At 48.3% G+C, this 27,500-nt stretch overlaps 4 protein-coding genes across 5 annotated transcripts in view; 2 read left to right on the top strand and 2 right to left on the bottom strand.

The window, feature by feature from the left end:
* The window catches only part of LOC132460903 (fibroblast growth factor 13-like), a 13,070-nt gene extending 12,040 nt beyond the window's left edge, over positions 1 to 1,030 (bottom strand). Inside the window, exon 1 of the mRNA XM_060055876.1 lies at positions 600 to 1,030. Within this exon, the coding sequence (XP_059911859.1) occupies positions 600 to 639 (40 nt within the window). The 5' untranslated portion in view covers positions 640 to 1,030. The remainder of the gene's footprint in view (positions 1 to 599) is intronic.
* The window catches only part of arr3a (arrestin 3a, retinal (X-arrestin)), a 138,291-nt gene that overhangs the window by 91,004 nt on the left and 19,787 nt on the right, over positions 1 to 27,500 (top strand). The window lies entirely within an intron of this gene.
* On the top strand, positions 7,112 to 12,063 carry f9b (coagulation factor IXb). Its single transcript, XM_060055768.1, has 9 exons — positions 7,112 to 7,277; positions 8,132 to 8,301; positions 8,801 to 8,825; positions 9,197 to 9,313; positions 9,447 to 9,578; positions 9,907 to 10,111; positions 10,172 to 10,412; positions 10,929 to 11,055; positions 11,271 to 12,063. The coding sequence occupies exons 1-9, from the start codon at positions 7,190 to 7,192 to the stop codon at positions 11,816 to 11,818; spliced, it is 1,653 nt and encodes a 550-aa protein (XP_059911751.1). The 5' UTR covers positions 7,112 to 7,189; the 3' UTR covers positions 11,819 to 12,063.
* LOC132460806 (proto-oncogene DBL-like) overlaps positions 13,544 to 27,500 on the bottom strand; it is a 23,688-nt gene continuing 9,731 nt past the window's right edge. Inside the window, exons 9-26 of one of the 2 annotated variants that reach the window (XM_060055683.1) lie at positions 26,223 to 26,414; positions 25,474 to 25,654; positions 24,829 to 24,917; positions 23,254 to 23,354; positions 22,658 to 22,724; positions 22,389 to 22,504; positions 22,154 to 22,223; positions 21,738 to 21,830; positions 20,326 to 20,418; positions 19,594 to 19,719; positions 18,563 to 18,778; positions 17,702 to 17,794; positions 17,483 to 17,561; positions 17,054 to 17,099; positions 15,920 to 16,017; positions 15,457 to 15,566; positions 14,682 to 14,794; positions 13,544 to 14,564 (exon numbers count right to left, since the gene is read on the bottom strand). In XM_060055683.1, coding sequence (XP_059911666.1) covers positions 14,483 to 14,564; positions 14,682 to 14,794; positions 15,457 to 15,566; positions 15,920 to 16,017; positions 17,054 to 17,099; positions 17,483 to 17,561; positions 17,702 to 17,794; positions 18,563 to 18,778; positions 19,594 to 19,719; positions 20,326 to 20,418; positions 21,738 to 21,830; positions 22,154 to 22,223; positions 22,389 to 22,504; positions 22,658 to 22,724; positions 23,254 to 23,354; positions 24,829 to 24,917; positions 25,474 to 25,654; positions 26,223 to 26,414 — 1,965 coding nt within the window. In that variant the 3' untranslated portion in view covers positions 13,544 to 14,482. Of the gene's footprint in view, positions 14,565 to 14,681; positions 14,795 to 15,456; positions 15,567 to 15,919; positions 16,096 to 17,053; positions 17,100 to 17,482; positions 17,562 to 17,701; positions 17,795 to 18,562; positions 18,779 to 19,593; positions 19,720 to 20,325; positions 20,419 to 21,737; positions 21,831 to 22,153; positions 22,224 to 22,388; positions 22,505 to 22,657; positions 22,725 to 23,253; positions 23,355 to 24,828; positions 24,918 to 25,473; positions 25,655 to 26,222; positions 26,415 to 27,500 lie in introns of both variants that reach the window. The other variant, XM_060055682.1, reaches the window with a different exon arrangement.

The raw sequence follows: 27,500 nt of genomic DNA on the forward strand, positions 1-27,500 counted from the left end.
ACGAACCACGTGACGTGGATTTCTCTTATTGCCTGGCTATTTTCTGCAACTCGGCTTACAGATGACATATCAAATCAAATTAATTTCTCGATCATGTTGCTATTTTGTTTTTTTAAGGCAAAAATAATAAATAAACATACATCTTCATGTTGGATACTGAGTGAGCAGCCCTAATGTATGCGTGAGCCCAGCTCGCGGGCACACCCTTTCTGTCTCCATGGCAATGGAACATCCCGGCTTCGACCGCGCGTGGAGCTGTATTGCCGTCTACAGGGGGGGGGGGATGCATTTATCATGGGCTTTGTCTGGTTGACAGCAACCAACACAACGCCTTTATTATTGCTTCTGGTCAACATATGAATCTGTGCTCAAACGTACCAGACATGTTAATTTATTTTATTTTATTATTATTTATTGTTGTTTTCCTCTCGAAGCGGACAACGGGGAAAGTGACCGGACAATGCTGAGATCAGCATCGCGAAAGCAATTTTGCCAGTTTCAACGATTTATATTAAAAAAGTACATTGATTATAACATGAAAGCAATGTAATTATTTACAAGTCGACCAATACCAAATTACGCGGAGGTATTTGACTCACCTTTGGACGCATCTTTATCTTTAGACGATTTCCCGCTCATGTAGCAGCTCAAAGAGGGTTGGATATTAATCTTCAGCGGATATGCGTACAGGCTATAAACAGCGGGGATTCACTTTCTCATTATGTTACTTTCGCATCCACAACACAATCGAATCACTTCAGTCCGGTTTGTGTCACCGTAACAGCCAATCCAAAGCGTCCCGTGCCGCGGCGCTCCTGAGCAAACTAAAGATCCAGAGCGCAGAGCCAAGTTACCCACTAGCGAAGTCGCGCAATTAAGTAGCTTACAACCAGAGGGATGGACAGACGGAGGGACAGACGGCCAGATAGAAAGAGAGGCAGATATGTAGAGAGACTGATAAACAGTTCAAATAGATAGAAGATACAGCTTCTTCTCAGTTTAGTTCAATCAAAGCGGCGACTGAAAAAGCGGGTTGACTTGTATCCCAGGGGATTTAAGCCAATAGGTCATCTACCCCTGCGCACTCAGCAGTCTGTGCCCATGGAGATCCTTATATTGACCGTGCTACAACCTTTGTCATGTAACATATTGTACAGAAACAGTGGAGCACACACTCACAGTGGAAAGTAAATAAGATTTTCCCCACATCATTTTGAAAATGGTTATTATTATTTGTATGTTGTTAATTTATTATCCAGAATGTAGGCCTACCCCTATAACATCGTTGGCTTTTGCTATTGACCTGAATCCTATCTAAAGTGGGTGGGATTTACGAGGGATATTTATTTATTATTTTGAAGTGTTTTGATTATGTAATGTATGTAATTATGTAATGATTTTCTATATTGAAGTTATCTGAGTTGTCCAAACCCAGATAAAAAACATGGCCGGAACATTGGATGTCGGTGCTCTTTTATAGATCTTAAGGACGTTTAGTGTGTTCTCATTGGTTCTCCTGACCCAGAGCAAGAGCACAAGAGGACCTGGTCCAGGCCAGATTGGCTCAGTGGATCTTTAACACAAACAAGAACAGTAACGATAGTAGACAATTATGCTTTAGTTTACACAGGTTTGGATACAGACTAATAAGGAATTGGCTAATGAGGAGCCACTGGCTGGTGATTTGCTGGTTTTAATATTAGGTTGGAGACGATGGAAGAGTGTCAGTTATGACATCAGTATCCCTGACGGTCTCTAACCTTCCTCCGTGAAGGTATTTGCATAAAAGGATTGCATACACAAATAAAATACCAGAACACTTCATTTAAATCTGATCTTGGACACCAAAAATAAAATTGTATCTTGATTTATTTGCCTACTTTGAAATTGGAAAATTAGAAATATGATGAGATTATTATGTGATAAGATTGTTTTTCCAGCTGTAATAAGGCGGTTCCACTGAGCAACGGAACCTCATCTCATGTAATTATTAAGGCCGTTCCACCAAGCAACAGAACCTCCCCATGTCCTTATTAAGGCAGTTCCACAAAGCAACAGTACCTCGCCTCCTCATGGCTTTATTATGCTGGTTCCACCAAGCAACAGAACCTCCTCATGGCTTTATTAAGGCCGTTCCACCAAGCAGCAGACCCGGCCGGCTGCAGGAGGACTGCCAGACTCTTTCTCCTGAGGCTACTGTTCTCAGACCAGCTGCTATCTAGCGGAAAACAAGCACTCAATTCCTCCTCCTCTCCAGAGTGCGGAACAGTCACTCGGATACAATTAGCACTGCTTCTTCCGTCTGGGTAAAAAAGAAAAGGGTCATTAAACCCTGGAGCAGTGTATTAGAGTCAGAATTACATTACAATTTATGGTCACACATCTGATTTCCCCCATGCTATGTGTGGCCTCAAACACATGACAACACAAGCATATGAGAATTTCACCGGGCCTATATGGTCAAACAAAAGGACTGATTATTATCTGGCTCAAATGTGGGGCAGAATCAGCACTCACCTGAACCTTATTGCCTGCTTATCAGTTTTATCTTCGATCATTTAAGCAACATGGTTCCAGAAAATCAATAATTAATTATCAAACAACAATGATTTTAACATTTATTTATTGCTCTAAGATTACATTTTCACTTACAGTATCAATAAAGGGTGTTACTGTGATTAACAGTCCTGGTCCGACTCTGTATTTATGTTGTTTAGTGTTGGCTCTCCACCTGTCCCCAAGATGTCCTTACATCTTTTGTGCTCTTAACATCATAGCACTCATTGCCTTCCCCTTACCCAAGCGTCCGGTCAGTCTCCCCCCCCCTGTATCTCACTCTGATCAGTCTCTCCCGTTATATTCCTTGCGGTTCCTTGAGGTTCCTTGTGGTTCTCTAGGTGTTAGTGTTTTTACCTGCTGGTTCTCCTTGAGGTTCCTTGAGGTTCTCTATGTTAGTGTTTTAACCTGCAGGTTCTCCTTGTGTTTCCTTGAGGTTCCTTGTGGTTCTCTAGGTGTTATTGTTTTAACCTGCTGGTTCTCCTTGTGTTTCCTTGAGGGTCCTTGAGGTTCTCTAGATGTTAGTGTTTTAACCTGCTGGTTCTCCTTGTGTTTCCTTGAGGTTCCTTTAGGTTCTCTAGATGTTAGTGTTTTAACCTGCTGGTTCTCCTTGTGTTTCCTTGAGGTTCCTTGAGGTAGTGTTTTAACCTGCTGGTTCTCCTTGTGTTTCCTTGAGGTTCCATGTGGTTCTCTAGGTGTTATTGTTTTAACCTGCTGGTTCTCCTTGTGTTTCCTTGTGGTTCTGTGTGGTTCTCAAGATGTTTTCCCACTCCTACGTAGATTTGAGTTTCTTTATCGAAAGCCTTTTGGTTACATTCCCCGAGTCCTTGTCGGCATTTGGATCCTATCCCTTTTGTTCCTGCTGCCCTGCCAGCACTGGTCTGACAACCAGGACGAAGCACTGGGAATGATTCTGGACCAACATCAACAGAGATGTAATAGGATGCAATCATGTGACTGTTACTGTACCAATATCACATGCTCTTCAGGGGTTTCTGTGAGAAGAAACAAGATTTACATAGTAATATCAATTATGGTCAGGTAATTAAAATACATTTAATAATTAGAGAAACATATCTGCACATGACGTCCATATGAGTGAAACTGACATTGTATGTCTCGCTATGTTCAAATAGTGACATGATGCAAAAGCAGGCGGTGATGATGTTGTCGGACTCCTGTACCTAAGAGGCAGTGACCTGGAGGTGTATGGAGACGGGCCACCACCTTGACTCCTGCCCCTTCACCCAATATTCAAAAATAGTCAACACAAGGCTGCTGGGTAACATGCAACGCCCAGGTCAAGGTCAGGTGACCTCGCAGTCACATGAGTGACATGTCTATCCGGTTGGATTTGGCGTGCGATATAATGACACCCTGTTCAAGGTCGGGCCTCTCTCTGGGGAGCCAATGAGATGTTCTCTCGTCATGTGACTGACCGTGCCACTGCATAAGGGCGGGCTAAGGAAGTACAGGCATACTGGTCTTGGTTTCCACAATGATTTGGCGATGAGATATTACAACATGATAGGGAAATAATTCAGGAATTGAACGTGTTATCTAGCTTTATGACACAGATTTGTAGAATACTCGATTCTGATTGGTCAATTAGAGTCTGTTATTTAAGTATGATAGACCACCACTATGAGTAACAGACCACCGCTATGAGTAACTGACCACTGCTATGAGCAACAGACAATATTTTTATCGGAAGCATTGAATGATTTTTTAAATCAATAAAATAATTGTGTTGTTATATTTTGTGCCCCATTCTTGAATTATTTAGTAAGTAGCCGTGTAAGGGGGATTCAAGAGTGATTCACCGCCCTTTGCTTTGCATCAGGGTCCTGCATCACTCTGTCAGGGTTTATTTCACAATAATGACCGGCTCGCTATACTATATCCCTTACTCAACACACATCTCTCTCTCTCTCTCTCTCTCTCTCTCTCTCTCTCTCTCTCTCTCTCTCTCTCTCTCTCTCTCTCTCTCTCTCTCTCTCTCTCTCTCTCTCTCTCTCTCTCTCTCTCTCTCTCTCTCTCTCTCTCTCGTAGCTAGTACTGGTGGAAAGGGCTGACACACAGGGTTACTTTGCAAACCCAAACATATTTTTACGTTAACTGCTCAGGTGGGAGTAGGGGGAATAATGATTAATAATATATCCTTACTAGATTTATTCACTGAGAATAATAGGGGAACCAACATGGGGGAAACTCACACACGCAGGCATGAACAGGCACACACACACACACACACACACACACACACACACACACACACACACACACACACACACACACACACACACACACACACACACACACACACACACACACACACACACACACACACACACACACACACACCCCGAACTTTGCTTTAAATCCACCAGAATCCAGAAAACCTATGCTTTTTCAGCGTGTGTTTAGAAGAAAGACCAATGCTCCTATAACGTGAGTTTACTAGAAACACCAATGCTCTTTAAATGTGTTTAAGATAAAGACAAATGCTCCTTCAACATGTTTATGAGAAAAAAATATACTCTTTCAACGTTTGCTTACTAGGAAGACCTGCTTTCTATCATTCTCTTGCTCTCTTCACCGTACCATTCGCCACCCAGTTTCCAACCTTTGTGTCCCCTCTCCACTGGCTGTCAGGTGGGTGTTGCTTTATAGTGTCCCCTCTTCACTGGCTGTCAGGTGGGTCTTGCTTTATACCGTGTCCCCTCTCCAATGGCTGTGTGGTGGGTGTTACTTTATACAGTGTCCCCTCTTCACTGGCTGTGTGTTGGGTGTTACTTTATACAGTGTCCCCTCTTCAATGGCTGTGTGGTGGGTGTTACTTTATACAGTGTCCCCTCTTCACTGTCTGTGCGGTTGGTCTTGCTTCATACAGCGTCCTCTCCAGGCTAAATTACTCAGATTATCCACAGGTGTGTTAAATCCTTGAAAAATCTATTTTCCCACATGTTTCTACTCTCATGCCTAAGACCCACACATAAGGAACATAAGTTTCTCTGTGTTTGGCCTCCGGTCTGTACAAGAAAAGCTAGTATCTGTACGTGTGTGGACAGGCCTTCAAGTTGTTTTGGCCCCCTAGTCGCAAGCAACTGAGAAGATGTTGCAATCTCTAAGCCACAATTGGGTGCTTGGGTCCTCGTCTTTGTCACATTTGTCGCATAAGTGCTATTTATCGGTCAACAAGTCCATTTACATTTTTCAAAGTGTTCCGAAATGGTCTAACGCCTCACAAACTTATTGACACAAAGAAGAAGATAAACCTGAAGGTTTTGGTCAAACCAAAGGCATGAGCATACAAAGACATTGTCCCAAGCTGTCCGTAGAGTTGCATTATTGGTGAGATTATTGCCATCAAATACAAATACAAACGTAAGGATAGGAGTCTCCATGGAGGTCACATCATGCGGACGCCTTGTAAGATGCTTGCAGCTGTTGAGCCCCAAGATATACCAGCCAGTTACCTTCAGAGAAATACGCCCGGATAGCAATGGGTTAAAGTCGGTGTCGTGTCCGGGTTTCACTCTGGGAGAAAAGGGATTGTATCCTGGTTTTGGTGGTTTACATGACGCATAAGAAATCTGGGTGCTATAGAGTTTCTATTGTGCATGGTAATGCACTGTGTGGTGAAGTGCAAAGCATAATGCCCAAATAGTTTTGACAGCTAGTTTACATCACAACAGAGTTCACCAAGTATAATTAACGGCACTAATGAAAGTATTCTGCTTTATATGATACAAATCTTCTACAGTATTCCAGTGCTGCCTATATTTGCTTGGAGTGAGTGGCTGTGTGTGTTCTTTTATTTAACATTTTAACGTAACAGAATGGAATGTTTACTTGAAGTCAGATTGTGGTATGTTCAGGGGCCAATAGGACAAATTGCTTGTCCCTGCTGGAATTTGGCTTGCATTACACGAGAAATTGTAATAAAATAACAAAACGTGAAATAGCAGATATTTGAACAGCTGACTCATAGTGTGGCCCACCCATAATGTCCCTCTAACGAGAAATGTCATCACAAGTGAAACCAACACACACACACACACACACACACACACACACACACACACACACACACACACACACACACACACACACACACACACACACACACACACACACACACACACACACACACACACACACACACACACACACACACACACACACACACACACACACACACACACACACACACACACGCACGCACACACACACACCATGCAAATTAAATATTTACTGTTGCAAAATGTTGCCATGAAAGAGACTTGGAGAGGGTAAAAAGGTAACCTAACTAGACCTTTATACAGCTATTTTATCTTTTTGACCAATGCATGAATCACAAACTAACAATCTAAAATTCATCTAATTCTATATTTCCCACAAACACGCATACAAACACAGATACTCATGAATACGCACTGAGGTGCACGTACACAACACCCACACACATACACATATACACACACACACACACATGCACATGCACACTCAAGTCAGTAAACAGTGCAGAGCTGTACTTTGGAGCTGTAGCTGTAGCTTCTCAACCCAATGCTGTGGGTCATTCTCCCTGATATAAACAACCGAGAACGCTCCACTTCTTTGGGCTGACAGGATGGCCAAGGTTTGTCTAATTGTCCTCGCCACATGCTTGTTGCTGGAGACCTACGGACTAGAAGCTGTCGTCTTGGATGACCAGACAGGTGAGCCCTTAAGAGAAGGCCTCAAAAACAGAGCACTACCACATAGCTAGAGTGATCTAAACTAGTAGCACGTACAGAAGAAGCCATTGGTTCTGTAGAGCAGTGTTAAGGTTTCCATAAGGTTTCCATAATTCCAAATCAATCAAGAGTTTTTTATAGTTAAGTGTGCGTTTTAATATTTGTATTTAGATAAGCTGCAGATAATGCTATTATCTAAATCTTTACTGTGAATGTTTTTGTATTTGTTTTTGCCATATTGTCTTTAGCTGTGAAAAAATGATGGCTTGAATCTAGGTGGGGGAAATGAGCCCGAACTCAGTTGGATTATTTTAATGCATAACAACCAATGTGGTTATATTCATACAATTCAATTTACTAATGCAAAATCTGTTTATCATGTTAAATCGTCAGAGATCGTCCGGAACATTATTGAGTGATGTAGAGTAGACCCTAATCCAGATGTACCAAACTTTCACCGTACTAAGTAGTTATACATTCAAGGTGCTGTAAGGGCCAGGATTTGATTATTTTTTTTTCCAGAAATGGCCGAGCCACCTCAGCTGAAGTCAAACGGGCTGTGAGAACACGAATTCTAAACCTTCTCATTGGCAGAGGAGCGTCGGGAGGGAGGGGCTTATTCTGGTGGTTTACTTCTAAATCCGCAGCTCAAACCCACGGCGCCTTTAACTTAACACCCAACCAGTGTGTCTGACCTATGTCTAATAGCTAAGAGACGTCCCGACATGAATGACTTGCGTGTCGTAGACATCCAACAAGACAGAGTCCATCAATACGACTGCAGCATGTGTTGATGGTCTCCCCGGGGGTCTCCTTGGGGGGTCTCCTGGGTCCAGGCCGCGTGCTGCTGCCCCGTCACTCTGCCAACGGCGTGCTGCGGCGCCAGCGGCGCTACAACACGGGCCGGCTGGAGGAGCTCCAAAGGGACAACCTGGAGCGAGAGTGTCTGGAGGAGAGGTGCAACATGGAGGAGGCCAGGGAGGTGTTTGAGAACAACGAGGGGACCGTAGGTCACACACACACACACACACACACACACACATGAGAAGACATGGTCATCCACACATGTAGAACATCCTGGTAGAACATCCTGGTACACACACACACACACACACACACACACACATGAGAACAGGTCATCCAGATGCACACATACACAAACCATGCACTTGCGCACATACACACAATAACACAAAGCGCATGCGTGACAGTGACAAAGTATACACTGCCATACCTTACAGGAGCAAACAAACATTACATTCTTCATGGGCATCCTTGTAACTGATCATATTAATCAAGGTAGGGTACATTCATATTTACCCTTCATTCTATAAGTTGGCAAGCTGTCTCTGTTAAAAACACTCTTGTTTCTAACTTAGAAGTATCGCATTGGTTCTTGAGTGTGAGCCAGACTGGGGATATCTTGTCCTTGAGCTTAGAAGAGGGATCATCTAGTTGGTTCTCCTGAGTATGAAGCCTCTCTCTTACCTGTCTCTGCCTTCTAGATGGAGTTCTGGGCCCGCTACGTTGGTAAGTAAACTCACCTATGTACAGTGTTGCAGTGGTTTAAGCCCCTGTGGATGTCTCACAGTGTGTGTGTGTGTGTGTGTGTGTGTGTGTGTGTGTGTGTGTGTGTGTGTGTGTGTGTGTGTGTGTGTGTGTGTGTGTGTGTTGGTGGATGCATGTTTTTGTGTGTGCGTGCATGTTTGTTCGTGCGCACGTGTGTGTGTGTGTGTTCGTGCGGGTGCATGTGTGTGTGTGTGTGTGTGCGTGTGTGTGTGTGTGCGTGCGCATGCATGTTTGTGTGTGTGTGTGTGTGTGTGTGTGTGTGTGTGTGTGTGTGTGTGTGTGTGTGTGTGTGTGTGTGTGTGGGCACATGCGTGTGTGTGTGTGTCTGCTAGACGGTGACCAATGTAAACCAGAGTCTCCTTGTCAAAACGGGGGATTGTGTAAAGACGGTGTCAACGGCTACTTCTGCTTCTGCCAAGCTGACTTCAGCGGGAAGAACTGTGAGATAGGTGAGTGGTAGGAGCGTCTCCTGATGAACACGCCTGACCCGTACAGGAACTAGCATGCAGAGATACTGAACGACTCAGTCAGTAAGTAAACAGATCGGCCAGCAGGTAAACCCGTCTCTCGTTTCCCCCTCAGAGATCGCCAAGCAGTGCGACAACAACAACGGGGGCTGTGCCCACTTCTGTGCGATGCAGCAGGAGCGCTCCGTGTGCCATTGTGCCCAGGGATACAAGCTGCAGCCTGATAGGAAGAGCTGTGAGTCAACAGGTACTAATGAACCAATCACATGAGATGGGAGGTGTCTATTCTATTCTATTAGTATTTGCTCTGTTCTTTAAGTATTTGTTTTAACACAATACAGTACATATTGCTGAGTGTTCACGTGTTTAATCAATATTCCTTAGCTCCTGACTGGAAATCTTACAAATACAGAAAACACTAAATATTGTTATAAAAGACAAGCCGCTGAGAGAGTGAAACCCAAATAGGTTTAGAATTGTGTGTTCCATGTGTAACTCCAGCAAAAAAATGTTTCATGAACTTTTGACTTTGAATGCAAAACCCTCCTATTGGTTAACTCTGTGAACCCTCCCAGAGCTGTTTGCCTGCGGCCACATCATCAAGCCCGCTGTGGCGGCCCGGGGAGCCGGCAGATCGCTGGACTTGGACCTGCTCCTGAACCTCAACGACTACCAGGGCTCCGTCTCCAACCTCTCCCGACCCTTGACCTCCGGCAACACCACGGTCGCCGTGCCGACGGAGGGCGGGTCAACGGAGGCGGAGCTGACAGAGGGCGGGCCGACGGAGGGTGTGCCGACGGAGGAGGAGCCGACAGAGGGCGGGCCGACGGAGGCGTTGCTGACGGAGGGCGGGCCGACGGAGGCGGAGCCGACAGAGGGCGGGTGGACGGAGGGCGTGATGACGACGGCCGCGTGGCCCGGTGGGAAGGGGGAGGGGGAGGGGGAGGGGGAGGGGGAAGGGGAGGGAGGGATACCCCACTGGCAGTTCTACCCCACCGTGGGCACCATCACGTCACAGGACAACAATGACCAGAGGATCATAGGAGGAAATGAGGCCATCCCCGGGGAGATCCCCTGGCAGGTAGGGATGGATGGATGGTTAAATAGAGGTATGGAGAGATGGATGGATGGTTGGATGGACAGATGGATGGATGGTTAAATGGAGGTATGGATGGATGGATGGTTAAATGGAGGTATGGATGGATGGATGGATGGACGGATGGATGGATGGATGGACGGAGGGATGGATGGTTAAATGGAGGTATTAATGGATGGATGGATGGATGAATGGATGGATGGATGGATGGATGGACGGATGGATGGATGGATGGATGGATGGAGGTATGGATGGATGGATGGATGGATAGATGGATGTATGGATGGATAGATGGAAGTATGGATGGATAGATGGGTAATTGATTGAATTGAATGCTACCTGTTTAAATGTATCGTTTGTCACTTGGGCCATGCAGCACACAACCCCGACGTTCAGAAACGCGTTCCCATCGTACATTGTTGTAGTTTCACGGCCTCTGACCCCACGACGGTCAGCAAGTGCAACAGTTGCAGACCGACTCCCCTGCGTCTGTCGCTGCAGGCGTGCCTGATGGCCAGGGGAGTGTCGTTCTGCGGCGGCTCTCTGCTCAACGAGATCTGGGTCATCACGGCCGCCCACTGCCTGACCGAGCACCAGCTCACCGTGGCGGACTACATCGTACGACTGGGTGAGCCAGGGCAGAACCACCCAGTAACTCACAAACTGTCTGCGCATTTGTAATCGGACAAAGGCGGGATAATCTTTGAGGATCTCCGTTTCCCGCCAATAATAAGCGAGCATAATAATAACCCGAGCAGCCTTTGGCAGTAGCCCGTAACAACCCACCTGCTTCTTTGCCCCCCCCCCCCCCCCCCCCCCAACCCCCCTCCCCCCTGCCACCAGGAGAGCACGACCTGACGGTGCAGGAGGGCCACGAGCGTGACCACACCGTGGCGGAGCAGATCCTGCACCCGTCGTACGACATGCACACGTCCCGCCACAACCACGACCTCGCCCTGCTGCGGCTGGCCGGCCCCGTGGAGCTGTCGGCGCGGCGGCTGCCCGTGTGTCTGGGCCCCAAGGACTTCACCGAGAAGCTGCTGACGGGGGCCGAGAGCTCCCGGGTGAGCGGCTGGGGCAAGATCAACGCGGGGCAGATGGCCCCGCGGCTGAAGACGCTGGCGGTGCCGTACGTGGACCGCACCCTGTGCAAGAGGAGCAGCAGCGACCACATCACCCGCTTCATGTTCTGCGCGGGCTACGACGCGGCGCCCATGGACGCGTGTCAGGGCGACAGCGGGGGGCCCCACGTCACCGACCACCACGGCACCTGGTTCCTGACGGGCATCGTCAGCTGGGGCGAGGAGTGCGCCAAGGCGGGGAAGTACGGCGTGTACACGCGCGTGTCGCGCTACTACGGCTGGATCAGCAACATCACGGCGGCCCGGTGAGCTCTCCGGAGCAGAGGGAGGGGTGAGGGGGGGGGGGGGGGGGAGCCGAGGCCTCTGGGGAACGCAGACCGGTTCGTCATCGTTTGAAGGCTGCAGGGTCATGTGTTTAGAACGGCTTGTCACTACTGGTCCGAGGAACGTGGGTGTTTTGATTCCGTTGGGTTGGTCACTTGGTATCAGCGTTGTGATCCATCTTAATTGTTGATATGTTGAATTGTGTAATTAAACTGAATGTAAACTCCTTATTCGTTGTCAGAAAGCGTTTAAGCTCGATGTCAAACGTATTGCTATATTGGGTGATGCTTCTTCTAGCACTGTCCTTGTCTTGGTAAGAGGGGCATCTGGCTATATCTGGCAACAAAGAAATCAAGGATAAATCAATTCATCTTGTGCTTTTATTAAAACGAAAATAATCATATGCAGAATTAATTTGAATACAATAAATCCTTTATAGTTTTACCGACTTCCATAAAAATAGAACAGGTTTAAGGTCTGACTGAAACACATACTGACTTCTCTCACTGAGTCTAGCCTGGCATTATTATAATGGGCAAAATACTCAAACAAACTCTACTCCCAAAACCTGATATCAACTTGGATTGCTGATGACCAATGAAACAAAGATGTCTTGATGACTGAATACTAATTTAAAGAAAACGTTCTTGGATTTTGTCTTTACACATTTGGAAGTGGATCTCCAAATATCATAGCAGATATGACACAGGGCTATCAACGGGTCTTCAGGAGTAAACAGATGAATGGCAGTGTATCTTCAAACACCTCCAAGCAAATGGTAATGTAGTCAACAAGCTAAATAAAGACACACACTGCAGGGCCGCACGGCTCCACCAGGGGGACAAGTGAGCTCGCGATTCCTCTTTGTGATTGGATGACACCCACATCACACGGCACTAGTCAAATTGTTTTGTAGTTCAGGTTTTATGATAATCATTTAATATGAAATAATTCAAACATTTCAGAAAAACTTAGCTAATGAGTGGCAAGCAGGATCATTTGGAGAATTATAATGCAGTGCAGACTTAAGAGGCAATTTGATGAAGAGAAAATAACGTTAATATCGTATACAGTACTCAAAAAAAAAATAAAAATAGTGGCACAATCATTGTTTAAAACAAGCCAGACAAGTTGTTTCATACTTTCGATTTTGTAAGATTGAAAGACTATTGCTTTATACCCTGCCAAACACCGTTTATAGCGCCCTCTTCTGATGCACAATAGACATAGCAGGCAACAGATAGAAAAAGTCTAATTATAGCAAGAACGACTGAACCACCAATTCCATTGAAAAAGCTCCAAACGAAGATCCTCAAAATGCCTAAAATGTGTTTGCTATATGGCTAGTACCTTCTACACAATACTTTGTAGATTGTAATATGTGCCTCCGATTCACAATAATCAGCTCTTTCTACTAAAGAAAGGGCAAAATACGTGAATGGACAAGCCTACTATTATTACTTTCCTCTGTGTCCTCCTGGCCTTGTGAATGAGTACCTCTGGTCTACTCAGCCTCTACTTGGTTCAACTGTTTTGTTGAAGGAACATATGGAATATTTAGCTCATTCAAATGGAACATGTTTAAGATGGTTCAATATGTGTGATGTGAGCCTCATCAGCAGCAGAAACAACAGCGGAAGCAGCGGGCGATCAAAATGAATCCAGACCAACATAATATTGCACTACAGTGATAGCCAGTGCAGGCAGAGCTGCATCAAACTACAGTGATAGCCAGTGCAGGCAGTGCTGTCTGGAAGCTGGACAGCAGTAGGCCTACTCTGGTTATTAACTACTCAGTTTGGGCGTTGAGCTTCCACCCAGGGGAAACATAGAAACATTTTGTCTTTGTGTACATCTGCTGGTCCATGGCGATATTCCCTTAATGCATGTGGGCTAAATGAACAGGCTACTGATATTAGCAGATATTAGCGACAAATGTGCCAAAATGGAAAACAACAACGCCACAAATGGCCAGCTAAGCAGCGACGGCAAGGATGTTTTGGCACGTGAATTGAAGGAGGGAAGTCTTGGTGGATTGAATACTGCATGTGGCGTCCGTGACAATCATGGTTGTAGGTCGTAAGAAAATAGAGAATGCAATCACCTTCAGTGGCATCTAGGAACAAAATACCTATATTCACACCCACCTCCATGCCTTAAAAATAAGAGTTCCATTCATAAAAGTTCCTTAAATGTTCCGCTACCACTGAGGAGCAATTGATAGGACAGCGACCTCCCCACCCTCCCCCCCCCCCCCCCCCCCCTCCAGTCGGTCGTGGATCTCGTAGGTTCCACGGTTGAACACGCAGGCCTACAGCGGTCCAAACTCCTCATGTCATCCACAAGATCCTCGTTGTGCTTCGACCCCCTGGCCTGAGTGTACTGTGTACAGTGTTGGTCAAGCCACAACTTAAGTGCAATGCTAATAAGTGTGTGTGTGTGTGTGTGTGTGTGTGTGTGTGTGTGTGTGTGTGTGTGTGTGTGTGTGTGTGTGTGTGTGTGTGTGTGTGTGTGTGTGTGTGTGTGTGTGTGTGTGTTTGAGTCCCTTGGCAGTCTGTAGAGGAGATGAGTTGTCTAACAGTAGAGGGAAAAATAACCCAAACATACATCCCATATTGGGGGTCCCTTATGCTTGGTGCTGATTGGCTCTCAGGCGGACTCCCCAAGGATTCGGTGCAGGTCTTCTGGATGGACACGCCCCTCTTGGCTGCGAGTGACGTTACGCACCGTCCTGTTGATGAGGTACAAAGGAACATTGACAACAAACCAACAACAACAACAATACAAAACATTGTTTTTCTCGGTAGTAGAATCGAGATTTTTTTTTTTTAGGATTTACCACACGTACCATATTCCAGATGGCTCCTTATGCAATAGCTGGATGACATCACCGCAGTTAAAGATGATGTCATCAGTGCTGGCCGAGCTGCTGTTGACCATGACCCTGTACCTCCCAGCGACCTGAAGACAAGACGGAACACTAGGACTAAGGTCTAGGCACGCATGTTGGTCTGCATGTTAACATGCTATCACACATATGACTATGAGTTGTGTTTGGTCTGTGAAGGAAACCAGAGTCAGGCTACTGGAGTCAGAGAGAGAGACAGGCTACTGGAGACAGAGAGAGAGACAGGCTACTGGAGACAGAGAGAGAGACAGGCTACTGGAGACAGAGAGAGAGACAGGCTACTGGAGACAGAGAGAGAGACAGGCTACTGGAGACAGAGAGAGAGACAGGCTACTGGAGACAGAGAGAGAGACAGGCTACTGGAGACAGAGAGAGAGACAGGCTACTGGAGACAGAGAGAGAGACAGGCTACTGGAGACAGAGAGAGAGACAGGCTACTGGAGACAGAGAGAGAGACAGGCTACTGGAGACAGAGAGACACTCGAAAGAAAACAAGCGAGTTGAGGACAGCAGTCTGTGGTCTGACCAGGCGCTTGGAGCTAAGGGACTGTTGCTGTCCAGCGTTACATAATGATCAGCCTTACTTATCACTGCTCGTGACATCCATTAAGCAATCTGTAGGCTAGCGAGAGTCCGTCAATGTACGTGGCCCTAAGAACAACACAGTAGAGTTGACTAAATGAGGGTCAGAAACACAGTGAAGGTGAACTCCCACCAGGGCGGCTGGCTGTTCCTCGTCTGAGTCTGAGATGTTAGAGAGGTCCGTAGCGCCCCAGTCCTCCAGACCCTCACAGATGGCCACAGAGTGGGCCGGGGGGGGCCAGCCTGCAGGGCCACAACCATTCAGTCACAGAGTGAGGCGAACAGGACCTCAAAGCTTCAAATCACAGATCACAGAGGGATGTATCCACTGCACACATCCCCTATGTCTCTTATCTTATCTTATATATCAAAAGATGTAAAAAGTTATATTAATATAAGTCTTGAATTCAGCTAACAAAGTCTTGGAAAGACACTTCTAACCTTAATGACAACTTTAGAAATGAATTACTGATATCTGTTTTCCATCACTCGGGTATTCAGAAACAAAAGGCTGAATCAATAGTATGAATAATAAAAGCAGAAGTATGTGTGTGAGTCTTTACTGATGAAGTGATACTGGCGGATCAATAACTCACTGCGGCGAGGAGATTGCACCACGGGTTCGGAGTGGGCGGGGCTGCTATGCGTTGACTCCTCCCCCCGGCTCCGCTGGGTGTGGCTTGTTGCCGTGGAGCTGTGAGGAACATGGAAACACGCTGAGCAGCCCCCCACCGTTGCTCCACCCCACGACACGCACACCCCAGACACACTCCTTCAACCCCGTAACCACGGTAACAAGACGTGAAGATGACCGACACACAGACAGACAAACAAACAAGCAAACATACAAACAAAACAGAAAAACAAAAACAACAACAACCAGGGGGTCAAACAGGCTTTGACCTCGTCTGCATGCCATTTAATCAACACACACGCACACGAACACACACATACACACCTCCTGTATTCTAGCTTCCAGAGACCTGAAGCTCATTAGCTCATGCTGCTCTTGAAGACAGAGTGAAGCGCCTCCTAGCTTCCTTCGTATGGGCACGTTTCCAATTGAATCAGGATAGTAGCAGTGGGACCCGACGATGGGATCCCGCAGGATCGATGGGGAAGGCTGAACCCCCCAAACGGTGTTGTGGATCTACGTCTGGTTGGCACGTGGGAAGGAATCAGCTAACAAGGTAGGAACTAGCCGGTTCACTCCGCCTCCAAGGAAAGTTAATAGTACACCAAGGATCGCTCCAATATAGGCACATGTCAGTGGGTTGCTCATATTGAGGATCCACCAACGTTCCTGGCATGACGAGCCAGCCCACATGAGACCCATCACAGGCCGATTCACCCAGGGGTCTATTGATGCTCAGCATCATCACCCAGGCACAGCCATCCCAGCTGAGTTTCTCCTCTGGGATCATTTACCACAGTGTGTGGTGTGGTCACGTTTTGTGTCCGTGTTCATGTGGAAGCATCACATAAGTCTGCGTGCTGACTCTCGACTCACGCCGGAACCAGTGAAATAAAAACATACAATCAAGGCAATGGAAACAGAACTAGTGCACCCCAACATGCACACACACACACACACACACCATGTCATCTGTCCCAGAGGTCATCAAATAAACAGGTCGCACAGCAAATAAACAAGAGCTAGGGCTATTAAAACAGTCTCTCCCTGCATAAATGGGCTGAGGTTTCTCAGCGGCCATCACACAGAGCCTCACCTGTCTGAGAGAGGAACTTCTGAAAGGCTCAGGGGAGGCGCTTGATCTAAGAGAAGAGGAAAGGAGCTTCAAATGGGACCAAACAATACAAACTAGCACCAGCAGCATCACCATTGGTCAAACATGGGTGATTACATTCGTAGTTTTGGATTGGTTGGAAGTCATTGACGAACCAATATCTTTGATGTTAATACTGTTGTGTACTAGTGTGTGTGTGTGTGTGTGTGTGTGTGTGTGTGTGTGTGTGTGTGTGTGTGTGTGTGTGTGTGTGTGTGTGTGTGTGTGTGTGTGTGTGTGTGTGTGTGTGTGTGTGCGTGTGTGTGTGTGTGTGTTCTTAGGGCCGTTTACTTATTAAATTAAATAAATATTCTCATATTTTGTCACACCATGAACAAGGGAGAAGGGGATGCATAAATCAAGTTTAAAAACCTTGGTGTAATTTCTGCTGATTGGTCAGAATCTTCCGGATCGCCGTCAGCCAAGAGACTTTCACCTCCAGGGTTGAAGCCTGGATGAACACACCCACACCCACACCCACACCCACACACACACACACACACACACACACACACAAACACACACACAGCTGAAGGGTAAGAGCCCCTGTGCAGGTGACCAATAGCAGTAGAGTGCGGAGGCTCCACAGACCTGAAGGATGTACACCTCCTCTCGACCGCTGTACCACATCTCAAACTTCTTCACGTCCCCCTTCACGTTCTCAGTGATCCCCACTGCGCTCATCTACAGAGAGAGCAACACAACCGGTACGTAGAGTTAACACCGTACCCCTCTGTCTGACATACAGACAGACAGACAGACAGACAGACAGACAGACAGACAGACAGACAGACCAACACAAACCCTTTTTAGAGGTACTCCCTTACCTCTCTGTCTGACGGACAGACAGCTTAAAGTACTGAAGTCAATTCCACCAGTAAAGCTACCTAATAGGTTTAAAAGAGTCTATGCAGGTGATGTGTATCCAGGCAGAGGGGGCGTGTCCGTGCAGAGGGGGCGTGTCCGTGCAGAGTGGGCGTGTCCGTGCAGAGGTGGAGTGTCCATGCAGAGGGGGTGTTACCATGCATAGGGGGCGTGTCCATGCAGTACCCATGCAGAGGGGATTTGTCCATTCAGATTGGGATCGCTATGCAGAGGGGGTATGTCCATGCAGAGGGGGTGTGTCCATGCAGAGGGGTGTGTCCATGCAGAGGGGTGTGTCCGAGCAGAGGGGGTGTGTCCATGCAGAGGGGTGTGTCCATGCAGAGGGGGTGTGTCCGAGCAGAGGGGGTGTGTCCGAGCAGAGGGGGTGTGTCCATGCAGAGGGGGTGTGTCCATGCAGAGGGGTGTGTCCGAGCAGAGGGGTGTGTCCATGCAGAGGGGGTGTGTCCATGCAGAGGGGCGTGTCCCTGCATAGGTGGTGTGTCCATGCAGAGGGGGCGTGTCCGTGCAGAGGGGGCGTGTCCGAGCAGAGGGGGCGTGTCCGTGCAGGGTGCCCCCGAGGTCGCTGACCCTCAGTAAGTGCTTGAAGCTGTAGAAGGGGGTGCGGTCGGGCCCGTCGTCGTCGCGCCGCTTGCAGAAGAGCAGCGCGTGCTCATACAGGAACAGGTGCCGCTGCATGGGCTTGAAGCGCGGCAGCTCCTTCATGCGCACCGCCGCCCGCTTGTGGCTGATCCACACACTGAAGCCCCCCTGGAGGACCACCCGGCCCAGCTGGCTCAGGTCGCCCTGACACACGCAGATAGACAGGCAGACACACAGGGCAGGCAGACAGACAGACAGACAGCAGGCAGACAGACAGACAGGACAGACAGTTCGACAGCAGGTAGACACACACACACACACACACACACACACACACACACACACACACACACACACAGGTAGACAGCAGTCAGACGACAGGTAGACACATAAAGAGACAGGGAGACACACACACACACACACACACACACACACACACACACACACACACACACACACACACACACACACACACACACACACACACACACACACACACACACACACACACACACACACACACACACACACACACACACAGATAGAAAGCAGGTAGACACACAGGTCAACAGACATGCAGACAAACAGGAAGGCAGACAGGCAGACAGACAGACAGATAGACAGACAGGCAGACAGAAACGCAGACACACAGACAGATAGACAGGTGGACAGAAAGGTAGACAGGCAGGTGAACCGAAGGATAGGCAGACAGGAAGATAGAGAGGTAGACGGAGAGGTAAACAGAGATTCAGGAAGGAGACGGACAGCTGGAGAGCCAGACTAACAGCCCTGCTAAAGTAAGGAGCTGAGCAGACTGACAGACACAACGCATTGATTGCATATTAATTTGTTATCAAATATCTGAGTACTACAAAAGTGTAACATTTCATTGGGGGGGAGGTTAGCCATTAGAAAACAAGACCGGCTTCTGTCAATAAATCTTCATTAAAATGCTATTACGAGGTAATAAGACACATTCACCCAGCGTATCCCATAAGGCAGCGCGTTGATCTGCGTACCTGGTAACCCGTGATGGCGATCTGATGCATGGAGTCGTTGACGGCCTTGAGCAGCTTCAGCATGGCATCCAGCGCCTCCTGGAGCTCCCAGCGGTACTGCGGCTCTGGGCAGTGCTTTAGCATCTCCTGCACACACACACACACACACACACACACACAGACATAAGCATACACAGACACGCACACGGACACACACACACATAGACACGCACACGTACACACGCACGCACGCATACAGGCACGCACACACATGTGAGCACATGCACACACACACACACACACAAACACAAAAAAACACACATACACATACACACACACGCCCCCACGTACACACACACGCACCCTCTTTATGTTTGACACACTGGTAAACATTTCCATCCCACATCCTTCCTAGAGTCCATTGATTGAGGTCCACATATGCACACCACTAGTAATGGGATGAAGACCACTTCCTGGCTGACACAATACATTGATCGACAAGTAATACATTATTTTAATGGGGTCCGAGCAAAAGGGTGCGCAATGCAAATTATATTTATCTTATTGCAGTCAAACTAGAAAATAGGGCACCTACATAAAGCTCGCCAACTCTCTTTCCTAAGGATAACCATGAGATTTACATTCGTCCCTCTTGTATTCAACATCGCTCTAATGTGCCTAACCAGGATTCTTGTGTTCTTTCAGCGAGGACATGCTGAATATAGCCGTGTAACGGAAGAAGCTCTACAGAACCTTGAGCAGCAGCTGGTACTTTGTGAGACGTTGGATGGGTTTCAGCAGATAGGAGTCCAGGCCAAGCTTGTGATCCAGCTTCTTCTGGCACTCCTACAGATGGAGAGATGGAGAGAGAGAGAGAGGGACAGAGAGAGATGGAGAGAGAGAGAGAGAGAGAGAGAGAGAGAGAGAGAGAGAGAGAGAGAGAGAGAGAGAGAGAGAGAGAGAGAGAGAGAGAGAAAGAGGGACAGAGAGAGATGGAGAGAGAAAGAGGGACAGAGAGAGATGGAGAGAGATGGAGAGAGAGGCAGAGGGACAGAGAGAGATGGAGAGAGATTGAGAGAGAGGCAGAGGGACAGAGAGAGATGGAGAGAGATGGAGAGAGAGAGGGACAGAGAGAGATGGAGAGAGAGAGAGAGAGAGAGAGAGAGAGAGAGAGAGAGAGAGAGAGAGAGAGAGAGAGAGAGAGAGAGAGAGAGAGAGAGAGAGAGAGAGAGATGGAGAGAGAAAGAGGGACAGAGAGAGATGGAGAGAGGCAGAGGGACAGAGAGAGATGGAGAGAGAAAGAGGGACAGAGAGAGATGGAGAGAGGCAGAGGGACAGAGAGAGATGGAGAGAGAGGCAGAGGGACAGAGAGAGATGGAGAGAGATGGAGAGAGAGGCAGAGGGACAGAGAGAGATGGAGAGAGAGGCAGAGGGACAGAGAGAGATGGAGAGAGATGGAGAGAGAGGCAGAGGGACAGAGAGAGAGCCACAGATGGAGAGATGGAGAGAGATTGAGAGAGAGGCAGAGGGACAGAGAGAGAGCCACAGATGGAGAGATGGAGAGAGAGGCAGAGGGACAGAGAGAGATGGAGAGAGATGGAGAGAGAGGCAGAGGGACAGAGAGAGAGCCACAGATGGAGAGATGGAGAGAGATGGAGAGAGAGGCAGAGGGACAGAGAGAGATGGAGAGAGAGGCAGAGGGACAGAGAGAGATGGAGAGAGAGGCAGAGGGACAGAGAGAGAGCCACAGATGGAGAGATGGAGAGAGATTGAGAGAGAGGCAGAGGGACAGAGAGAGAGCCACAGATGGAGAGATGGAGAGAGAGGCAGAGGGACAGAGAGAGATGGAGAGAGATGGAGAGAGAGGCAGAGGGACAGAGAGAGAGCCACAGATGGAGAGAGATTGAGAGAGAGGGAGAGGGATCAAGATGGAGAGGCAGAGAGAGATGTAGAGATGAAGAGAGGAAGAGACACATTGAGATGGAAAGTCAGAGAGAGATCAAGACGGAGCGATTATAAATGACCCAAATATTACTGACTATGAGAGGCAGTTTATACATATAGATATTTATATAAAAGTATAGTAACATGTGTACATATTACAGTGTATGATTATTGTCGTTGGTTAGTGCTCATGCAGTGTACAACATGGCTAATCAAGCTACCTGGAAGAATGGACAATCAGAGGATTGTCTCCATAGCAACTCGGAGTGGGGCTTGTTCTGGCAGTACCGCTCATACACCTGAAATTTCTCTTTCTGAATCCACACACACACACACACACACACCACACGCACACACGCGCACACACGCGCACACGCGCGCACACACGCGCACACGCGCGCACACGCGCGCACACACGCGCACACGCGCGCACACACGCGCACACGCGCGCACACACGCGCACACACTTATTTATAGATAAAAATAGTACTATATTACTACTACTTCAGCAAAGCAGGCCTCCACCCTCTCACCCTCTCATCCTCCCACCCTCTCACCCTCTCACCTGCTGGAGGAAGCAGGACCCCACCCTCTCACCCTCTCACCCTCTCACCCTCTCACCCTCCCACCCTCTCACCTGCTGGAGGAAGCAGGACCCCACCCTCTCAGGGGTTTCCAGGCAACCCTGCAGATCCTGAAGGAAGACCCTGTTCGGGGGAGAACCAGAGACCATCAGACAGTGTGTGTGTGTGTGTGTGTGTGTGTGTGTGTGTGTGTGTGTGTGTGTGTGTGTGTGTGTGTGTGTGTGTGTGTGTGTGTGTGTGTGTGTGTGTGTGTGTGTGTGTGTGTGTGTGTGTGTGTGTCTAGCCCACCTGCTGTGGAACTGGTAGATCTGGGGCATGTTGCCGAACAGAAGGTCCTTGTGGTTGCGCAGCGCGGCCGGCAGCAGAGGGAGCATGGCTGGGTCCTCCATCTCAGCCCTGTAGCCCTGGAGGAGGAGAGGAGGGGAGGAGGAGGGGAGGAGGAGAGGAGGAGAGGAGGAGAGGAGGATAGGAGGAGAGGAGGATAGGAGGAGAGGAGGGGGGCTTAGGGAGGAGTAGGATGGTGTGAAGCATTAAATGGACGATGGCTCCAAACTCACCAGTAGCACAGAGAGCAGCTCCTCGACATAGACCCTCTCTGTCGCTATCAGCTCCTTCATGATGTGTCTGGAGAGAGAGAGAGAGAGAGAGAGAGAGAGAGAGAGAGAGAGAGAGAGAGAGAGAGAGAGAGAGGCATCAGATGTACTTTATTACAACTGTAGTCCATCATAAAACCACGTCGTCCCAGCGTCTCTTTGCAAAGTCAGAGCACTAAAGTCCACCCAGTCATTAGAAACTGAGCTTGCTCACTAACGTGTGTGTGTGTGTGTGTGTGTGAGTGTGTATATGTAGTGTAAATGTGTGTCTGCGAATGTATGTATTTGTGTGGGTTTTTTATATATGTGTGTGAATGTGTGTATATGTGTGTGGTGTATATGTGTGTGTACGAGTGTGTATATGTGTGTGTGTTTATCTGAATTTGTGTGTGTGTATATGTTTGTATATGTGTGTGTGTGTATATGTTTGTATATGTGTGTGTGTGTATATGTTTGTATATGTGTGTGTGTGTGTGTTTGTGTGTATGTGTGTGTGTGTATGTGTGGACCAGGGTCCCACCCTAATGTGCAGTGTTTCTAAAAGGTCAAAGGGCACCTACCGTGCGACCTGCTCCGGATTGTCCTCCGTCTCCGAGTCTGTGTCGGGGAGCGTCCCGTACAGACAGCTGCGGTTGCCTTGGTAATCATGCATCACCTCAATCTGACCACACACACACACACACACACACACACACACACACACACACACACACACACACACACACACACACACACACACACACACACACACACACACACACACACACACACACACACACGCACACGCACACACACACGAATACAGGCACACACAGGCACACACGCACACACACACACACACAAACACACACACACACAAACACGCACATGCACACACACACACAAACACAAATACAGACAAAACGCACACAGGCACACACAGACACACCAGAATCAGTGGACATTAAAATTGCAATGATAGCCGAACAAGACCCATGGAACACGGGTATCCAATCACAAAGCAGGACCTGTTAGACCCTATAGACCAGGTAGACCCTATAGACCCGTAGACCCAGTAGCCCCTATAGACCCTATAGACCCTATAGACCAGGTAGACCCTATAGACCCGTAGACCCAGTAGCCCCTATAGACCCTATAGACCCTATAGACCAGGTAGACCCTATAGACCCGTAGACCCTATAGACCAGGTAGACCCTATAGACCCGTAGACCCAGTAGCCCCTATAGACCCTATAGACCCTATAGACCAGGTAGACCCTATAGACCCTATAGACCAGGTAGACCCTATAGACCCGTAGACCCAGTAGCCCCTATAGACCCTATAGACCCTATAGACCCTATAGACCCTATAGACCAGGTAGACCCTATAGACCCGTAGACCCAGTAGCCCCTATAGACCCTATAGACCCTATAGACCAGGTAGACCCTATAGACCAGGTAGACCCTATAGACCCGTAGACCCAGTAGCCCCTATAGACCCTATAGACCCTATAGACCAGGTAGACCCTATAGACCCTATAGACCAGGTAGACCCTATAGACCAGGTAGACCCTATAGACCCGTAGACCCAGTAGCCCCTATAGACCCTATAGACCCTATAGACCAGGTAGACCCTATAGACCCGTAGACCCAGTAGCCCCTATAGACCCTATAGACCCTATAGACCAGGTAGACCCTATAGACCAGGTAGACCCTATAGACCCGTAGACCCAGTAGCCCCTATAGACCCTATAGACCCTATAGACCAGGTAGACCCTATAGACCAGGTAGACCCTATAGAGCCAGCAGTCCCAGTAGCCCCAGTAGCCCCTATAGTCCCAGTAGCCCCAGTAGACCCAGTAGACCCAGTAGCCCCAGTAGACCCAGTAGACCCAGTAGCCCCAGTAGACCCAGTAGACCCAGTAGCCCCAGTAGCCCCTATAGACCCAGTAGCCCCAGTAGCCCCTATAGACCCAGTAGTCCCAGTAGACCCTATAGACCCGTAGACCCAGTAGCCCCAGTAGACCCTATAGAACCAGTAGTCCCAGTAGCTCCTATCGACCCAGTAGCCCCAGTAGACCCTATAGAACCGTAGACCCAGTAGCTCCTATAGACCCAGTAGCCCCAGTAGACCCTATAGAACCGTAGTCCTGGTACCTTGCGCTGAATGCTGTTCCTCCGTGGGGTCCTCTTGCCCGGTAGAAGATCAAAAGAGAACTTGGAGTTCAACACATTGAGGTCCACACCTGTAGGCATCATCACACACACACACACACACACACACACACACACACACACACACACACACACACACACACACACACACACACACACACACACACACACACACACACGTACACACACACACACACACACACACACACACACACACACACACACACACACACACACACACACATTCACCAGACCAGCAGTAACTCACATTAGGAGCGTTCCGACTGTGCCTCTTGGAAAGCAGCACTTTGTTTTGGCTACTCCCACTCACTCAGTCCCCCTCGGCCTCCGTCCCCATGCAACGAAACGCAGAGACAAGAAGACAGACGGAGACCACTCCTTCAGCGTGTCGCTGTGTTAAGGAATTCACATCAGCGAAAAGGCAATGCAACGTCTGAGACAAGAGTTCATCCACGTTGGCACACGCACACTTATTTACTCACTAACGCACACGCATACTATGTCACACAAAATATACACACCCAGGCACAACCTTGTTTTTTTGCGTGAAGCGAACTGCGGTGGACAAGGCTGCGTTAACAGCATGTGGAGGTGGACGGGTCGTACCATGTTTGGGGGAGAAGAGGGGGGACTTGCAGCGCTGGGAGAGCTGGTCCTGCTCGGGGCGGGGGGCCACGGGCTGGATGGGCCGGACCTGCAGCTCCGCCAGCCTCCTCAGGCAGTGCTCTCGGTTGCGGATCATGCACTGCACCGAGCTCAGCTTCCCCGTCACCATGGCGATCTGGGCCTGGGGGGGGACAAGGGGGAGGTCTGCGTCAGGACCCCCCAGCTCACCTCCAGGGTGGGACCAGAGCCAGAGAGGTCCTGTAAAGCCTTTACCTCACCACGGGGGTGAGGCTATGAAGCCCTGCCTGGCTGCTCAGAACGCTCTGGTCGTGACAGCTTGGGTGGGATTTCCGAGCTCCGGTGGTGAACCATTGGGAAACTACACTGCCAGGGTTGAGGGTTTGAGTCCCGCCCCATTGCATGGTTGCATGCACTCAGTTTGGTAAGACTCTGTGCATTCACCACACAGCATGCATTCATAGATGGGAGTCCTGAAGACTTAGGGGGATCAACTCCAGCCTGAGCCCACCATCAAGCTGCTACTAGAGCATGTGTGTGTGTGTGTGTGTGTGTGTGTGTGTGTGTGTGTGTGTGTGTGTGTGTGTGTGTGTCTGTATGTGCATGTCTGTGTGTGTGCATGTGTGTACCCGTGTGTTTGTGTCTGTGTGTGTGTGTGTGTGTGTGTCATAGAGGGGATCTTCAAAGCACTGCAAGCCGAATAGAAGGGTTAGTCAGTCTTGATTAGTGACCTGCAATTGAGGGGTGAGTATGGCTTCCAGCTCCAGGCTGAGCGTGTCCTGGCTGTTCTTCAGGGCCGATGGCGCCCTCTCCTGGTGGATGGTCAGGTACTGCAGGGCCTCTTGGGCGCCTTCCCTGGTCTGGAACTTGTCCACCATCTGGCTGGCAAGCAGGTATGCCCCCTCATCACACCAGCGCAGGGCCTGCACATGTGCATGCACACATGGGTGCACACACACACACACACACATACACACACATGCACACGCACACACAAATTCCCGTGTGTACATACATACACACGCACGCACGCACAAACACTCACACACACCCATACACATGCACACACACATTCACACACAAATACACACGCACAGACAAACATGCACACACATTTACAAAACAGTCACTCACACAGATAGAAACGCACAGACATTCAAATATACACACCTGCTTAGCCACATGCACATGGATGTTCACACAAACACAGACACATGAATGGACAGAGAAACACATGCTTGGACACATAATACACACAAATCACAAGGACAAAAGTGACAAAACACCAGAAAACATGCACACGTTACAACAGACACACAAAACAACATACACAAGTAAAAAACACAAATGGTGCAGACTCGAATGAGATGAACACCTATTTATTCAAATATTAAAGTATATAAATATATTCAACATACACGTGCTGTTGTATCTGCAAAATGCGCATATCTGAGGCTTCACTTGAAGTGTTTGTGTTTAATCAGTGTGTGTGCGCATTCAGTGTGTGTGTGTGTGTGTGTGTGTGTGTTGTATCAGTGTATGTGTGTCTAGTGTGTGTGTGTAAGAGTATTTGTATGTAACATTGTGTGTGTGTGTGTGTGTGTGTTTGTCACTGTGTGTGTAAGTGTGTGTGCTCAAGTGTGTGTCTATCAGGGTATGTGTGTGTGTTTGTGTATCAGTATGTGTATCAGTGTGTGTGTGGTCCAGTGTGTGTGCGATCCAGTGTGTGTTGTTCATTGTTTGTACATCAGTGTGTGTGTGTGTGGTGTGTTAAAGTGTGTGTGCGCATGTGTATAAGTGTGTGTGCGTGTCTTAGTTTGTGTGTTATCCAGTGTGTGTGTGCATCAGTGTGTGTGTGTGTGTGTTCTAGTGTGTGTGCGGTCTAGTGTCTATGTATCAGTGTGTGTGTGTGTGTGTGTGTGTGTGTGTGTGTGTGTGTGTGTGTGTGTGTGTGTGTGTGTGTGTGTGTGTGTGTGTGTGTGTGTGTGTGTGTGTGTGTGTGTGTGTGT

The sequence above is a fragment of the Gadus macrocephalus genome, chromosome 7 (genome assembly GCF_031168955.1).
Source record: "Gadus macrocephalus chromosome 7, ASM3116895v1".
Lineage (NCBI taxonomy): Eukaryota > Metazoa > Chordata > Actinopteri > Gadiformes > Gadidae > Gadus > Gadus macrocephalus.

What these genes read in the sequence shown, in the direction of transcription:
- f9b (XM_060055768.1), top strand. Translation starts at nt 7,190, where the DNA reads ATGGCCAAGGTTTGTCTAATTGTCCTCGCCACATGCTTGTTGCTGGAG. An exon ending in GAAGAGCTGTGAGTCAACAG is followed by an intron (nt 9,579 to 9,906) that starts GTACTAATGAAC and finishes GAACCCTCCCAG; the next exon opens with AGCTGTTTGCCTGCGGCCAC. An exon ending in GAGCTGACAGAGGGCGGGCC is followed by an intron (nt 10,112 to 10,171) that starts GACGGAGGGTGT and finishes GGAGGCGTTGCT; the next exon opens with GACGGAGGGCGGGCCGACGG.